Source organism: the organism of the source record quoted next, unplaced genomic scaffold (genome assembly GCF_019419815.1).
Source record: "Pyrus x bretschneideri cultivar Hongxiangsu unplaced genomic scaffold, Pyrus_bretschneideri_v1 Contig29, whole genome shotgun sequence".
In the NCBI taxonomy this organism is placed as follows: domain Eukaryota; kingdom Viridiplantae; phylum Streptophyta; class Magnoliopsida; order Rosales; family Rosaceae; genus Pyrus; species Pyrus x bretschneideri.
Genome location: NW_025999601.1, coordinates 697,785 through 715,848, shown reverse-complemented (window position 1 = coordinate 715,848; position 18,064 = coordinate 697,785). Strand labels below are relative to the sequence as shown.

The 18,064-nt window shown below is 36.1% G+C and overlaps 1 protein-coding gene and 1 long non-coding RNA gene across 2 annotated transcripts; both read left to right on the top strand.

Annotated features, from left to right (window-relative positions):
• Positions 1-9,763: 9,763 nt before the first annotated feature.
• Positions 9,764-14,412, top strand: LOC125479425. Its single transcript, XR_007259999.1, has 4 exons — positions 9,764-10,610; positions 11,518-12,031; positions 12,122-12,271; positions 12,831-14,412. It is a non-coding gene; the product is annotated as an uncharacterized LOC125479425 (long non-coding RNA).
• Positions 14,413-14,489: 77 nt separating this feature from the next.
• On the top strand, positions 14,490-16,672 carry LOC125479424 (ankyrin repeat-containing protein ITN1-like). The gene is made up of 2 exons (XM_048588676.1): positions 14,490-15,070; positions 15,486-16,672. The coding sequence occupies exons 1-2, from the start codon at positions 15,011-15,013 to the stop codon at positions 16,092-16,094; spliced, it is 669 nt and encodes a 222-aa protein (XP_048444633.1). The 5' UTR covers positions 14,490-15,010; the 3' UTR covers positions 16,095-16,672.
• The last annotated feature ends 1,392 nt before the right edge of the window (positions 16,673-18,064 follow it).

Genomic DNA, 18,064 nt, shown 5'->3' with positions numbered 1-18,064 from the left:
CTCAGAACCCCAAAAATAACTCAAAAGTGAAAAACTTTAATGTAAATTCATATATAAGAATGATTTAAAAAACTGTGTTTCAGTTCATACAGGCGGAGGTTCCCAAAAAAAACTTGTTCGTACAGTGGTAGAAGATTAAATTTCTTTTACAACTTTTAGTGGCGATTCACCTATTCGCTGGTACAGATTCCTTTAGAAGCGGTTGGCGAAGAAGCTTATCGACGCTAAAATCCCTCGGCTAATTGAGCACCATATTTTAGCCATTAAAAGGCTGAAAATCGTCACTAGTTGCTGCGAAAGATACAAAACGGTCATCTTAGACAAGAAAAGCTACTTTCTGCTAATTTAAGTGTTTTTCCTTCTGCTTTTCGGCAGACGTTCACTTTCCTTCCCTCGTATATCTCACGTTAGGAAATAAACTTGTAACAGTTTATATCTTCCACAACGAAGTTAATTTATATAATTCAGAACAATTGAGAAGCGAGTGATGTAAAACCAAGAAGCCAGAAAGAAAGTAAAATTTGAGGAGTTTCGAGATTTATCATTTAAGAAAAGAATGAAGAAACCGAGACTAAAATGCTTGAGTTTAATTAAAAGCAACAAAACCTTGAGAGTTTTGTGAAAATCATGTACCATCAGAATGAGATAGTAGCATGGCGACCAAGTTTACGAGAGTGTCTAGCGTTGAGTTGGAAACTGATATAGCACTCATACACTCTCCCCTCTTTTTTTCCCTTTCCATCTCTCCCCTCCTATTTGAACAGTCACGGTTAAATTACGTCAATATCTTATATTAATTTTATATAGAAAGAGAAAGACAAAATAAAGAATGTGAGAGGAAAGAAGGGAAGGGAATGAAAAGAGGAGGGGAGAGAATCCTAGTCCCTGATACACCTCTACACATAAAGACGGTTAAGTCACATCAACATCTTATATTAATTTTATATAGAAAGAGAATGTTAGCGAGATTCCATCATCTCCACATATCTCTCCTCAATCCTCTTGATTGTGTTAAATTTAGAATGATTGTATAGGGTTGACTTGGTGATTTCAATTGTAATTAATTATTGTATCAAATATGTTCTATATATCTTGTAATTCTGGAATGAATAAAATAAGGGAAAATCTTTTTCTACATGGTATCACCTAGGTCTAGGCTCCTTCTTCTCGAAAAACCCTAGCTGATCCCTGCCTCTTCTCCCATGGCTACCTCTGGCCCTAATATTGCAAGCTTCCTGAAATTAGATGAAGACAATTATCCTGAATGGCTTCGCCAGATGAAACCATTCCTTATTGGCCAAGGTCTTTACAAGTTCGTTGATGGCTCTCACCCACAACCTTCAGCCACTATTCTTGCCATGCCCTCCACCCCCACCGATGCTCCTGCTGCTCCTGTTCCCAATCCGGCTTTGCTCACATGGATTCAACAAGATCAACTTGTGGTCAGTTACCTCACTACTATGCTGACCAAGCCTATTATTTCTCTTACCATTGGTTGTGAGACAGCCCAGGCCATCTGGGAATGTCTTCATCACCATTTTTCCCAAACCTCTATTGCTAGCTCCGCATCCCTCCAGTTTCAACTCCTCGACCTCACAAAAGGGACCAAATTTCTTAATGAATACTTGCTCCAAGTCAAACACATTGCTGACTTTTTGGCTGCCATCAACAAACCTGTGGATCCTGAGTATTTAGTCGCTCTCACTCTCCGAGGCCTTGGTCCAGAATATCTCATGCTTCGAACCGCCATTCTTCAAGGTTCTTCCCTTCCAACCTTCACTGAACTTCGCTCCCACATTCTCGCATTTGAAGCTCAAGACCCCAACTTCAACGCATCATCTCCTTCCTCCCATGCTCTCTTTAATAACCACCTCCCATCATCGGCTCCTCACAACCCAGCCCCGTCTCAACATTTCCCTAGACATAAGCCTCATAATCCCAAGGGTTTCCATCGCAACCATACTGGACGTGGTGGTACTTACCGCAACAACCGGATCTCTCACCGCCGGTACAACAACAATCATGGCTTCTCTCTTCCCCCGACGCAAGGTCAGCAACCATGGCTCCCCCGCCCTCCTCCTTGGTCTGCTTCAACTAATGGCGTGTTGGGCCCTCCTCCCACCTGGTGTCACAATTGCAACACCAATCAACATAACCAGGCTCACTGCCCGCACAGGTACAATGGCCCTACTCAATTCCCTCCATTTGCTAGTGCACATATGGCTCAATCCACTGCTGCGGCCGATCCCGTTTGGTATCCTGATACCGGCACCACTCATCACATGACGGGTCCCGGCACTTCTCTTCAACACCCGTATCCCTACAATGGTAATCAACAAGTCTTTATGGGTAATGGAGATTCCATGCATGTTACCCACACCGGTACTCTTCCCTTTTCTTTGGGCTCTTCTACATTCACTCTTCGTGATGTTTTTCGCATTCCCGCCATTCGCAAAAATTTACTTTCCGTTGCTCGGTTCACCAAAGATAATCGTGTCTTTTTTCTTTTTGCCCCCGATTTCTATCAAATTTATGATTTGCTCACTGGTGAACTCTTATTTCAGGGCCCTTGTGAAGATGGCTTGTATCCTCTTCAACTTTCCTCCATCCGTCAACCCCTTACTCCTCACGCTCTTTCCACTCTTCACTCCTCTACTTGGCATCGTCGTCTCGGTCACTCGTCGTCTTCTGTTCTTTCCCACCTAGGACCATTGTTAGGAAAAGAAATAAGATTTAATAAGACATTCTGTACGGATTGTGCTATAAGCAAATCCACTCAACTACCGTTTTCGACCCATAATATTTCAGTCTCTCTTTCTTTTCACCTTATTCACTCTGATGTTTGGATGTCTCATGTGCCCTCTATTAGTGGTTTTCGGTATTATGTTCTTTTTACGGATGATTTTTCGCGTTACTCTTGGATTTATCCCATGCGCCGTAAATCGGAAGTGTTTACACACTTTCAAACCTTTGTTGCCATGGCACATAATCTCTTCAACTCTAGCATTAAAATCTTACAGAGTGACAATGGTACCGAATATGTGAATAATGCCTTTGCCAATTTTTGTACCACCTTGGGTATCCAACAACGGTTCTCATGTCCTCACACCCCTCAACAAAATGGCGTCGCCGAACGCAAACATCGCCATATTGCAGACATGATTCGCACTCTTCTTAATACTGCTCATTTACCATTTTCCTATTGGACTGAAGCGGCTCTCACCGCGGTTCATCTCATTAACCTTCTTCCCACACCCCTCCTAAATTGGGAATCCCCATATGCCAAACTCTTCCATCGCTCTCCCTCATACTCTCATCTCCGTGTCTTCGGTTGTTCATGTTTTCCTAACCTCAGTTCTTATACATCCCACAAACTTTCTCCTCGTTCTTTAGAATGTGTCTTCATTGGTTATAGTCCGAGTCATAAAGGTTATAGGTGTCTCCACCCTTCCACCGGTCGTGTCTATATCTCCCGTCATGTCATTTTTCAAGAAGATTATTTTCCTTTTACTAATTTGCAGGTTACTCACAACTCTCCAACTGTTTTGTTGAACATTCAACCTATCGCACCTCCGCAGCCCCCGCTGCCGAGCCCTCATCTACCACTGTCATCCCCTCCTCCGCAAGTTACTCCTTCTCCCAGTGATCTGCCGAGCTCACCCCCCAACTCGCGGGCCCCAGCTGCTGCTTCTATTGCAGCTCCACAGCCACCTACAACATCCCTTCCACCGCAAGCATCATGTGATGATGCACCGACTGCACCGCCCACTGTCTCCCCGCATGCAACCCATGCAGATAGCATGGTGCCTTCCCATGCTATTCCCATGGCCCACGACTCACCTATCACCACTGCTCCATCCATGCATCCAATGGTCACACGTCTCCGACTTGGCATCACCAAGCCCAAGCATTCCACCGATGACACCGTCCGCTATCCTCTGCCCAAAGCTCTTATTACAACACTATCTGACCTTGAGCCCACCTGCTTCTCTCAAGCCTCCAAAAGTCATGCGTGGCGTTCTGCAATGTCCGATGAGATCAATGCTCTACTTAAAAATAATACATGGTCTCTCGTTCCTTCTTCACCTCATCATAACACGGTTGGTTCTAAGTGGGTGTTCCGGATAAAACGGAAGCTTGATGGCTCTATTGAGCGTTATAAAGCTTGTTTAGTCGCCAAGGGTTTTCATCAACAGCCCGAAGTTGATTATGAGGAGACTTTTAGCCCTGTTGTAAAACCTACCACCATTCAAACGGTTCTAAGTGTTGCCATCTCTCGTGGTTGGTCACTACGCCAACTTGATGTCAAAAATGCATTTCTTCACGGGTTCCTCCAAGAAGATGTTTACATGACTCAACCTCCCGGCTTCGTTGACCCCGATCGTCCCCATTATGTATGCAAGTTATACAAATCTCTCTATGGTCTCAAACAAGCGCCCCGAGCATGGTTCCATCGCATTAGCTCCTTCCTCATCACTGCCGGTTTCACACAAAGTGTTGCTGATCCATCCCTCTTCATTTATCGGTTTGGTTCTCACACCATATTTTTGCTCCTATATGTTGATGACATTGTTCTCACTGGTAGTGATACTGTTTTGCTACAACGTTTTATTGATGCATTGGGCAGTGGTTTCGACATCAAAGATCTTGGTCCACTTCACTATTTTTTGGGCTTGCAGGTTCTTACTCATGGTGATTCCCTACACATCAATCAATTAAAATATGCTCATGATTTGTTACAAAAGCACAATCTTGAACATTGCAAGCCCGTCACTACACCCATCGCTGCAAAGGTGGTTTTGTCCAATACTGATGGTCTTCTCCTCTCTTCTCCCACGGAGTTTCGTGAACTTGTTGGCTGCCTTCAATATTTCACCTTGACACGTCCCGACATTACTTATGCGGTGAATACAGTTTCTCAGTTTATGAGTGCCCCACGTGCTCCTCATCTTGTTGCCGCCAAGCGTATTCTTCGGTACGTCAAAGGGACTCTCGATCATGGCCTTATCTTTACACCTCAATTACGAACCGCACGCCTTTGTGCTTATTCCGATGCCGATTGGGCGGGGTGCCCTGATACACGCCGCTCTACCAGTGGTTACTTAATTTACTTGGGTTCGAATCTTGTCTCATGGTGCTCAAAGAAACAGCCCACTATTGCTAGATCCAGTGCTGAGTCCGAATACAGGTCCCTCTCTCACTCTTGTGTAGAAACAACATGGTTATCCTATCTTCTCTATGAACTCGGCGTCTCCATCCAGTTTCCCGTTCATCTTTACTGCGACAATCTCAGCGCCACCTACATGGCTGCCAACCCCGTCTTCCATGCTCGCACTCGTCACATTGAACTTGACTACCACTTCGTCCGTGAAAAGGTTACTGTTGGTAGTCATCGCGTCTTCTTTGTGCCATCCATCGATCAGCCAGCTGATGTTCTTACTAAAGCGCTGCACAAGCCGCGTCACACCCTTCTTTGCTCCAAACTTGTACAACCGAGGCCGTCCAGTTTGCGGGGGGGTGTTAGCGAGATTCCATCATCTCCACATATCTCTCCTCAATCCTCTTGATTGTGTTAAATTTAGAATGATTGTATAGGGTTGACTTGGTGATTTCAATTATAATTAATTATTGTATCAAATATGTTCTATATATCTTGTAATTCTGGAATCAATAAAATAAGGGAAAATCATTTTCTACAGAAAAAGACAAATAGAAAATGTGAGAGGAAAGAAGGGAAGGGAATGAAAAGAGGAGGGGAGAAAATCCTAGTCCCTGATACACCTCTACACATAAAGACATTGCCAAATCGACTCATACCAATTACATCTCTCTCTCTCTCTCTCTCTCTCTCTCTCTCTCTCTCTCTCTCTCTCTCTCTCTCTCTCTCTCTCTCTCTCTCTCTCTCTCTCTCTCTCTCTCTCTCTCTCTCTCTCTCTCTCTCTCAAACTGATATAGTAATAGCATTGAAGATGCTAAACATGGTGCGATTCTTCAGTTTGAAGGCTTGAAGGGATGTTAGAATCTTCTTGTTCTTTTATGCGCACTTTGCTTGAAGGGATGTATGTGCTTTAGAATCTATTGAGTTCCTTTAGAGATAATTAACTATGCGCACTTTGTTTAAATTTTGTTGCTTTTGACTTTTTTCACTTTTTGATTGTCGTTGTTGTTTTAACTATAAACACAGTGATAAAAAAATGTTTTAACCCAAGTGTTGTGAGGCTTGATTTGCCTACTACTTATAGTGGTTTTTTTTTTTTTTGGTCGAAATTTGCCTACTTATAGTTATGGTTTGGTAAAAAAATGAAGAAATTATAAACACTCTTTTTAGCCTCTTTTATATCTTTGTTTAAGTTTTGCTGCTTTTGACTTTTTTTTTTTTTTTTCTTTTTGATTGTCGTTGTTGTTTTAATTATAAACACAGTGACCAAAAATGTTTTAACCCAAGTGTTTTGGGGCTTGATTTCCCTACTTATAGTTATAGTGTGGTTAAAAAAAATGAAGAAATTATATGCACTCTTTTTGGCCTCTTTTATATATATAGAAATGTGTGAGAAAATAAAAATTGTGTGAAATCATATCTTTAAAAAACATCCCCTACTTGTGAGGAGTAGACGTCAACTGCCTATACCATTGGAGTTACTTTTGACCTACATGGCTCGTCAAAATGAGCTTGCCTATTCAATTATCTACACCATTGGAGATGCTCTTACCCAAAAGAAGAAGATCGCCCATTTTCTAATTTTTTGTTTTTGTCAAAATAATGTTAGGAGGTTTGAAATAGCATTTAATGGAAAGCTTAATCTAACTCTCAATTCTTGATTTATTGTCTGTGACCTTATCAAGCTGTTCAACAGATGCGAACATGGTGCGGTTATTCAGTTGAAGGGATGTATGTGCTTTACAATCTTCTGGTCGATGTTTTGTCTTTTATTTATTTAATTCTTTTTTTTTTTTTTGGTTCCCTGAGTTGCGGACCTGTGAATTCATTCATTCGGGTTCTTTCCTTGATGTGCAGGTTTTGTTTGGGAATTGGTGGAGCCGATGAGCTGCCCTTCAAAAAGAATTTGCTTTTGGTGGCGTTGTTTGCTATAACGGGTTACTAAGGTCCTTCAGATATAACTAACTCTCCGCACTTTGCTTCAGTTTTGCTGCTTTTGATATTTTTCACTTTTTATCGTTGTGGTCGTTTTATTTGTTGCGAATGCATTTTAGGATCTTGATTTAAAGAGATTTTTCAGTATGTCGGAATACAGACACAAACGTCATTTATCTAAATCACAGGCTTTGCTTTTGCTTTATAGGAAGGAGACCAGTGGCTTTGTGTGTCCCCTTTCATTCAATTTTTACTAGCCTGAGCTCACTCTTTGTACAAAATTTCTGAAGTTCTTGAGAAATTGTTAGTACTTTTTTTTATTCATTTTTAATATGTAAATGAATATATTTCTTAATAGAAAGTGACCCAAATTGTAAAGGTTGGAAAACACACATATTGACTAAATAAAAAACATAGTAATTAAAATAGATTTTAACCATACTCGATGATCAAAAAGGTTTTAACCCATAAAAAGTGTTGTCGGCCCGATTTGTCAACTTGTAGTGTTGTAAAAAATAAAGAAATTATAAACACTCTTTATAGTCTCACACCTTTGTTTAATCCTTACCGTTATTTTCGTTTAATGCGATAACTAGAAATATAGAAAATGTGCGATAAGCTAAAAATTCTGGTTGAAAATCATCTCTCTAGAAAATATTGGCTACTTCTGAGGAGTAGGCATCAATTGCCTATACCATTGAAGTTAATTTTGACTTACATTGCTCATCAAAATGAGTTTGCCTATTCAAAATCCTACACTATTGGAGATGCTTTTACTCAAAAAAAGAAAATCAAACCGACCATATGCATGATGGGAGGAGCAAAGAAGGCTCCACTTATCAAATATGTCCAACAAGGCATGCATATACATATACATATATATATATATATATATATATATCTCACATCTGTCACACATCTACCACCAGCTTCATGTGGAATATAATTTTCTAACAATTTTTTTAATTTATTAAATTTAATGATGATGAGCAATTTTTGTATTTTTATATGTTTTTGGAGTCTTCGAACTTGATTCGTAGATTTGCAGATCCAACTTGAGCATTGACATTACATGTAGCTTTGCTAGAGTGTCCTAATCCTACATTGGAATGAGCCAACAAGTGATTTCCTTCTTCGAGTAATTAAGTTTAGTTTCATTATCTCGCCTGGCGAGTGTTGGATTGTGCTACAACATTGGCTGGATGTAGTTTTCACCTTGAGCGACGAGTTATGTGTTTTGATCTACCAACAATAACTTTACATGGTATCGCTTCTCCACTATGACTTTATGTGGCCACGTTATTCAGCGATGACTTGTTGTAGTCAATGATACAAATGTGTTGCATCTATCGTTTTGTGGTATAGGTTGCGCCTCACTATTCAGTGTCGACTTGTGTGGTCACATCTACAAATCTGTTGCATCTATCATTTTGTGTTAGATTAGTATGGTGGCATGTGTAGTTTTGGTACATGTGGTAGCTATTTAGGAGTTTACTATAGTTCTCTTGTTGGAGCAAATTCACTCCAGATTAATTTCTAGGTGTTGGAGTTTGAGACCCTCTTGTCCCACATTGGTCAATAGTATTTTTTCACTAGCCTTTATATAGGCTTATTCCCTTTTCTTAGTAATTAGAACTTGAACCATTTGAAAATGGATTGAAGGCTTGGACCTTATGGTTGTGTGGATTAGGCTTGAATATAATATAGCCTAAATACAATTAATATTAATTAATCAAGACAAGGGCCTTGGGGCCTTGGAATTTAAAATTAATCAGATTCATTAATTTTAATTTTCGGATTAAGTTTATTAATTAATTTATTAATTAAAAAACGTTTTGATTAAAAGACAATCTATTAGAAAGAATTGTACGTTTTGATTAAAAGACACAGCTAGTAGAAAGAGTTGTGTACTTTCAAATACACTGAATAGGTATTTGAAAGGGTGTAAAACAGTCTATATATTTGCCATCATAGTATCAAGTGAGAATTATCTTTTCTTCCCTCCTTGTCTTCTGTACAAAATTTCCAGAGAGTAAACACACAAAGCAATTCGCTAGAGTTCTATAATCCAGTGCGGGTTGTAGAATTAGGTAGTTGTATCCTGGTCGAGCAGACGTTGTAGAACCACAAGCACACGAGTGGGACGGAAATACTGTTCGAAGGACATAACATTTTCGCTAGCCTCTACCTTCAATTCGTTCAAGTTAGTATCACTTTAATTTTTTGTATTTATTGTGTAATTGCATTCTGTATTGCAAGTATTTTTGAATAATAAAGTATAAGTATTTCGGTACTGTATTTATGTTATTTATTGGTTCTAAATTGTTCTCCAACACTAGGTCACTAGAACATTGTCCCCAATCAACACATCTGTATTTGTTTGGAATGTTAAATGAAAGGGTAATGATAGGGAGACCAAATTATTAAACCAAATTTGCAAACTAAATGATGTGTCACCAATATGAAGTAATCAACATTTAAGTAATAATTCAATCATCTATAGGAATTACATAAGTGTTGATTAAGTAAATTTGTAAAGTACAAGTAGACCAAAAAAAGAAAGATAAAGAGAATGAATTATAAAGAAAATGAAATGCTGAGATAAAAAATAAAAAATCTAAATAACTGTGGAAATCAAAGTTAACGGCTGGAACATCCCGTAACATTGAATGAAACATAGCATTGGAGCTTTCCCCGATTTTATACTTTACTTTGGTCTTTTCTTTTGTGAGAATGATATTCTTACTTGTCTTAGTAGTTGGTCCTTTTCTTTTGTGAGATTGATATTCTTTCAAGTTTCTATAAATTTCTCTCCACTTCTCTCTTTTGATTTAATTTCTTCTTTTCATCTTCCAAATCCTATAACCATTTTGTAGACTTATATTTTCAAAATTGTTTATATTTTGGATTGCAGTTTCTTCCTTGTCAAATCGGGACTTTGGTTTGTTTTCGTTCTTGGGTCTTGTTGGTTGACTTGTTTATAAAATATAATACTATGTTTTCTTCTCTTGTTCTTAGCATTTATATAAAGTAGTGTCGTTTTTTTTTTTTTTGGTCAATAGTTAGGTGGGGTTCTGAGGAGAAAGGGGAGCCTCGAATTTGGATAAGGAGGGCCACATGAGTGCTTAATTTCCACTATGGCACTTGCCCTCCTCAAGTGGTGTTAGACAGCTGACTTTGTTTCATTTTTGTTCTTTCATGATACTCTATTAACATAAAATCTGGTTGAATATTAATTTGAAGCGATATGAAGCGATATGAACCATCACATGAAAGAGGAACGTACATACATGAAAAGTTGATGAGGAATATTTTGTAACTATTTTCACATGCATGAGCATTTGTATGTATTATGAAGGGGAAAAAAAATTAAGAAGTGAATGATAACATCTGTCATCTTACCATAAAAAATTCTCATTTTCAGAGGACATGTCAGTTGGCGAAGTGTATCCAATTCTGACTGATCATGGTGCTATGCAAGAGCCGACATTGGAAGGAGGTCTCACTGTCACTGTAGGTATATATCTATACAAATTAATACTTGTATATAATTCTATTTAATAGTAATTAATGATCTTTATTTATGTACATTAATTTATTTATGTATAATCTTCTTTTATGTACATTAATTCATTTGATATATTTTGGTATATTCATTGATACAAATGTATAGGTACATTAATTCAATATAATACATTTCGGTACATTACTTTAATATAATACATTTCGGTATTAACATTTAGGTACATTAATTCAATATAATACATTTCAGTACATACATTTAAGTTCATTATATATATGTCGCTACAAACATTTTGGTACAGTCATTTTTGTACACTTATGTATTTACATATTTATGTGTCACTAATTTCTTTTAATATTTTCACATTTATATTCATATATAATTTTTTTTTAGTGAAACGATAGCGTTAGTAAGTTAAATGTTAGATTAGTCACTGATGGGGTTTGAACTCACACGGTCATGTAAGGGCACAACACCTTTCCATGCCATCATATATAATTGAAAGAACTAATATGTGCATATTAATAAAATTAAAATTTTAATGTGGAGACATTAAATAACAAAAATAGAATATAAAGTTTAATAAAAGTATTAAATTGAATATGTAATCTAGCACCAAGGTTTTTTTTTTTTTTTTTAATTCTAATATTTTGTAAAGACTAATGTTCAAAAATCCCTTCTATTTAATGGTAATAGTATGGCAAACCACCAACATCAACATCACCAATGGACCCCGGTGATATTAGTTAGGGGTTTAATCTCTTTTATATATTGTTTATTATTTTTCAATGTAGGATTATTTTGTTAAATTTTCCGTAGAATTTCCCATTTGTTTTCACATTGTATTAATTATTTTTGTGCAAGTATGGGAAATTTAGCAATTAACAGACACGGCATGCAGGACATGATGAGAGCAATGCCGAGGATATCTCTCAAACTTTCGTCAAATATGTGAAGTCTAATGATTGGGATAATATGATCAAGTTTCTTCGCCAACATCGTGAGCTGGCAGGGAATGCAAAAATTCCATTTGTGGTGCAGCATGATCATTTTAAGAATGGTACAGTTCTTCACTATGCAATCCTGAATATCATGAGCTGCAGCGTGCGCATTATACAACAGTTGGTGGATTTAATGGCAAAGGAAGACTTGGAAATTCAAGACTGTTACGGTGCCACAGCTTTTTATCATTTAGTAAATTGTTATCCAGAAAGGGTTGAAGTAGCTGAATGCATGCTTAAAAAAAAACCCCAAATTAATAAGGTGTTACGATACCTACAACGTTGTAGTGGCCCAACGGAAGCCTAAAGGGGAAAGAATGGCTCGCTATCTCTATTCCCTCACTCCACCCCAAACATTAAGAGTTGTCGAAGCCGCTCAACTTATTTCTCTCGGTTTTTATTACAGCAGATTTGGTACAATTTTTTCCTGTGTGATTTTTTCTTTGTTATAAATTTTATATGTATACTTACAATGTTCTTTTTTCACACTTCTATTATATATAGATATTGCGTGGAATTTGATTCAACGTTACCCAAAATTGGCCATGGCTACAGACATCAACGGGCATATCCCCATAGTAGCATTGGCCAATAACCGTTTTGCATTCAAAAGTGGAAGCCGACTCAAATTATGGGAAAAATTGATCTATTATGGTTAGTAAATTATTGCTTTTTATTTTCTCATTATATTTGTTTTTTTCTTCTAAAGACAAAACTTGATATAAATCTAATTTTGTGAGTCACAATTAGAATTAGACACTTACTTGAAATTGGTCCAATGTCTAGGATTACACATCATCATATATATTTTTTTATATATATTTACACTGGAAGCGGGGTGAATAAATTGGATAAGAACTCACACCTCTCACTTACAAGTAACGAGAAATACCATTAGACTGTACTGCTAAGTGACAATCCATAGCTAATTAAGAAAATTCATTGTTATATGTTTGGTTAGAGGATTGAGTTCTTTGGGAATCTTTAACAACGCTGGAATGGTTAAAGTAATCAATCTTAAGGGTTATATGTTTTTTTTTTTTTTTTTTGTCAACTTAAGGGTTATATGTTTGGTTTGTGACATTGTGTAAGTGTAATAATAAACATTACAGGCTTATTTACTACAACGACTTCTGAAATTCAAAGGCATTTTCACTTTGTCCCATGAAATTTAATTGAATTAATAATTGAGTTTGTATCCTTATCTTGATAGGTATACCCATAAAACCTCTTCCTACTAGTGTAAATGTTCCTGAAGTGACCATAGTGATCAAATGTATCTCTCCAACAAAAAAGAGAATCAAAGACATCTCATTTCCTCAGGTATTTTACATGTCTGCAATCCAATTTGGTTTTTGTTAATGCTATGGTTAATTGTTCCATAATGCATGCTACTACAAAAATATACGAACATCTTCATTCCATATTTCCTAACGATTGTATTCATGATATCAGTAGATAGAATGTTAAGCTAGAGTCATGTAATTTAAGTTGGTCACATTGACTTAGCAAAATACCTAAAACACAAAACATAAACAAAATGGATAGATTATAGTGAATCTGTCCAAAACCAACTTAAAACCGAAATATAAAAGGGTTTTCTCGGATTTCACCCCACAACTTTCTATTCTTCTCGGCCCAGGTTAGAAACGACCTTGATCCACCTTCCTTGTTCCCAATCTTTGACATGCATACAAAAAACGGAATTAAAATTCGAAATCTAGAATCGATCCAAAAACTAAAAGTTTTTATTTTGGAAGACACTTACACTGGAGGACAACCCATGAGGAGAGTGGGCTAGAACTCACAATAAGTTTGCCATAATAATTTGGTTCGAATTCGCCTTTAGCAAGAATTAAATCTAAGACCTTTCACTTACAACAAGTAAAGAAAAATACTACTAGATCGTAGTAAATGAACTTACAGGTTAAAAATGGTAGGAACTGAGGAATATCTCTCTCTCTCTCCCTCTCGGCTAATGATAAAATTTAACAAAAAGTTGGCGCACTGCCGCGCAGGAAAAACCAAGGAAAAAATCGTTTTCTAATTTTTACTTGCTTTCAAATTTTGAATTATTTACTGGTAAGTTGAATTTAGTCCCTCTGGGGATCCAATAAAACTAGTAAGATCATCTTCAAATAAGATGTTAAAAATGTTATATAAACATATAACAGTAATAAATGACGTATCATTTACTCTAATTAAGGTGTCAAAGCTGACACAGACATAGAGATGTCAAAATTGATGCTGGCATCAACTAAGGATTTGCTAATTCCAAAAGCATTTTACTTGCTTTCATTTAAATACTAGCATATTTAAGTATTATTTTATTATTTTTAAGTCACCAACAGCCCAACTTTTAATATTTTTGTTTAAAGAAAGCGTAAATGAAACAACAAATTGTGGCATATTGGGTGGAATGAAAATATTGACAATACGTCAAATTGTCAAGTCAGCCATCAAATTGAAATTTGATGTTTTGAATTTCACGTCTCTTTTGGAGATGCTCTAAGATGAATTTATATTTTTATAATTTTTTGCCTTTACATTGTTAAAAATTTAATTAAGTTTGAAGTTTCATTGACTATGGATTATATGTTTTGTGCACAGAATATGATTTTTTTTCATAATATAGAATATGAATTTTGTTATTCTATATTAACAAGATAGTACAAATGTGATATAAAAATGTGATAAAAGTAGCATTTTTGTAAGAAAACATAAAAAAACAAAGTAATACACATAGGTGAGTATGCCAACACGGAAGAAGAATGACCCATTTATGGTTTTGTCATCAAATTTGACTTGTAATGCAGGAATTGGTTTATTCCGAAGACTAGTGGCGAATCTCCAAACACTTTTGGGTATGCCACAGACACATTCATATCGTTAATTGATATTTTTGATGATTGTTTTATTAATAGTCAATATTATTTGAAAATGATTTGTATTTTCTTTTTAATGAACTTAGGAATCAATCGTATATATCATATGAAATTGATACATGAGCGGGTCAAGCAGCTTCTACCTCTTATGTGTAAAGCAGCAAGTGAAAGTATGACAAGTGAAAGTATGAGTTTTAATAAAAGAAAGAAATTAGAAGCAACAGTGTGTGTGGTAATAGAACGAGGGCATATAGAGTATATTACTAATTTTCTTGGAAATGACACATATCCTTTATTTGGAGTTAAGAACAAAAAAGGCCAAAGCCCGTTTCAAATTGCCGTTGAATGCCGTCAACACAAAATTTATAATCTTATATATCTCCTCGATCAGTTGCCCAAAATTTGAAATAAACTTGGCCTCGATCAATTCGAAAAAATACGGAAAAGAGTGGGGTTGACAGATGACTTTGGCAATAATCTGCTACATACGGTAGCATGTATTACCCCAATGTCACAAATTGGTCACATTCAAGGTGCAGCTTTGCAAAGAGAACTACAGTGGTTCAAGGTGACTATTTTCTATCTATCTATATATACATACTTATATTTATAAAATATTTTGCCTCTGCGATGTTTATATATATTTGTGGCTATAATTTTACTCTTATTTTCTCCTACTACTCCACATATTTTTGTTACTTTATTTCTTCAATTTCAAAGAAAAAATGAGAATGCAGAAATTACTCTCTTTAAAAATAAAAAATAAAAACAAAAAGTTTGTCAACATGCACAAGCATAACGGGAAAATTGAAATTAAAAAGGAAAACATTATTTTTTAACTACGTATTATACTGTAATCCTACAAGCTTAACCATTGATTTTGGGTTATATGGTGTCTCAAACGACAAAAGTTCCAAGATTTATACGAAGAGATAAAGATTTCAGAGTCAAATCCATATATAACTTTGTCGCAAAAAATGCAGGAGGTGGAGAGCATTGCAAATCCCAAGGATTGTGAATCTGTAAACAAAGATGATATGACACAACATAAAGTATTTACGGAGAATCACAAAGAATTGGGCAAAGAGGCAGAAAAGTCAATGAAGGAAACAGCAACTTCTTGTACAGTTGTTGATGCTCTTATTGTCACCATAATGTTTGCTGCAGCATTCACAGTTCCCGGTGAAAATGATAAAAAGAAAGATGTTCCTACATTCTTAACTAATAAGGTATTCACAATATTTATAGTTTCAGATGCAATCTCACTCTTTTCTTCAACAACTTCGATTATCATGTTTTTGGGCATTCTCACGTCACGTTATTCTGAAAATGATTTTTCTAAATCCTTGCCCACCAAAATGATAATAGGCCTTTTCACTCTATTTTTATCTATCGCCACCATGATGATTGTCTTTTCTTGTGGCCTTTACATTATGCTTGATGGGAAATCATCAATTGTTATTCCAAGCATTTTGCTTGCAGGTGTTCCAGTTACCTCGTTCATATGGATGCAATTTCCGTTGTTTGTTGAGTTATTCATTTCTACTTTTGGACGGGGAATATTTGACACGAAGAAGAAAAAGTTGATTTGAGTTGTTTCCTATGTTATCTTTAGTTGGGTTTGGATTTGCTACTATTGAATAAACTTGTAAAGAGAAGCCAATTTATGTGTTCTCTATTTGGCCAATTATGTATACGCTTTCTTTTTGACAATTATATATGCGCTTTTTATTTGACAATTATGTATGCGCTTTTGATCCTAAAAGAAAATTTCAACTTCAATTTATATTTTTGAGTTTTCTTTTTTGGTGAATTTCTCTTCTTTTTTTTTTTTTTGAGTTAGTTACTAAGACAAGTTCTGTATAGGCTCTATTTTTTTTGTCAATAAAATGAATTCATTGAAGCTACCCCAAATGGGGAAATGTACTACAATGTTATCTCAAGCAGGGAAAAACATAACCCAGCAAGTAAAGACTAACAAAACTAAGCCATACATGCATACAAAAGGAGGGCAATAGAAGCCACTGTCGAGCCATAACAATTAAAATACCGGAGGACATCCTGATTTATCGCATAAGAGAACCAAGATCAAAGACATCATATTTTTGAAAATTACATGTACATCCAAAAATGTTAACTTTGAAAAGACGATTCACATGTTAGTAGCTTAAAGGCTTATTAGTCAAAATGCCCTCTTAAACTACTATTGAGTCTCAGTTTACCCCTTGAAACCGGTTTTGTCTCACTTTGCCCCCTAAAACCAACAGTTTCAACTCTTTTATCTCACTTTACCAATTTTCGTTAATGGACTGTTAAATTTAAGGGTATTTTAGACATTTCATTTTTTGCACATTTTTTTACTTCTAGCCTACATACTAAACAATTCTCAATTTTATTTTTGAAACTCTAATTCAAACTCATAAATTTTGGGCATTTTTAACAATAAATTATTCAATCAATAGAAAATTTCCGAGCAACAAAATCATTGTATCAACCAAAATAAAGGTTATATTTTTGTAGAGTCATTTCCCTTGCAAGACATCAATGTATTGGCTTGAAACTTTGCAATTGAAAAATATTCATTACAACAAAATCATTATACCATTAAGCTATCATATCCAAAATACTGCCCAAAAAAAAAAAAAAATCATTTAAAGCAAATGTGCACAATTTGAAACAAAAAAAAAATTCACATTGTTGAGCACTGATTCCACTAGACATGAACTTGTTCAAAAGGTGGTTGTACTTCTTGTCGATATGTAATCTCAATAATTTTATCTGCTTTTGCTGAACTTAATCTGACTCTCAGTTCTTGGTTTATTGTTTCTCAGTCACCTAATGAGTTTTATTTTTGAATTGTTCTAAGGAATAGAACATTTTGTCTTTCCACATGTCTATTTATATCCTGCTGATCTTCAATATTCAACTTACTTTATGATTGATATTTAGGATTCATTTTATTTTTCACAAGGAATAATCTGATACATGTTGGATTTTATTGTATGAGTAGTTAGGAATTTGCTTTGTCTCGCTCTGCACTATTTTCAGTCCCGCTTCTGATCTGTTTTCTTCTTTTTTTGTTTGTCAATTTCCCTGGCGCGAAGGGACATTATGTGCATATGCTCGCATGTTCAATATTTTCTCTGCCCTTACGAAGCTGTGCAAGAGATGCGGTCGTGGTGCGACATTTCAGTTTAAAAGGATGTATGTGTTTTAGAATCTTCTAGCCCACGTTGTTTTCCTTTTTGTTTTCATGTGGGAGTCATTCATTTGGGTTCTTTCCTTGGTTCTTATCCAGTTTTTGTTTGGGAATTGCTGGAGCCGATTAGCTGCCCTTCAAATGGATTTGCTTTTGTGGCGTTATTCGCTATAACAGGTTGCTGAGTTCCTTAAGAGATGACTAAACCTGCGCACTTCCCTTTAGTGTTGCTGCTTTGGACTCTGTTCACTTTTTGATTGCCGTGATCATTTTATTTGTTGCAAATGCATTTTATGATCTGAATTCTAAATAGCAGGCTTTGGTTTTTGCTTTCTATTTAAGATTTTCAGTTTTGGTTTGTTT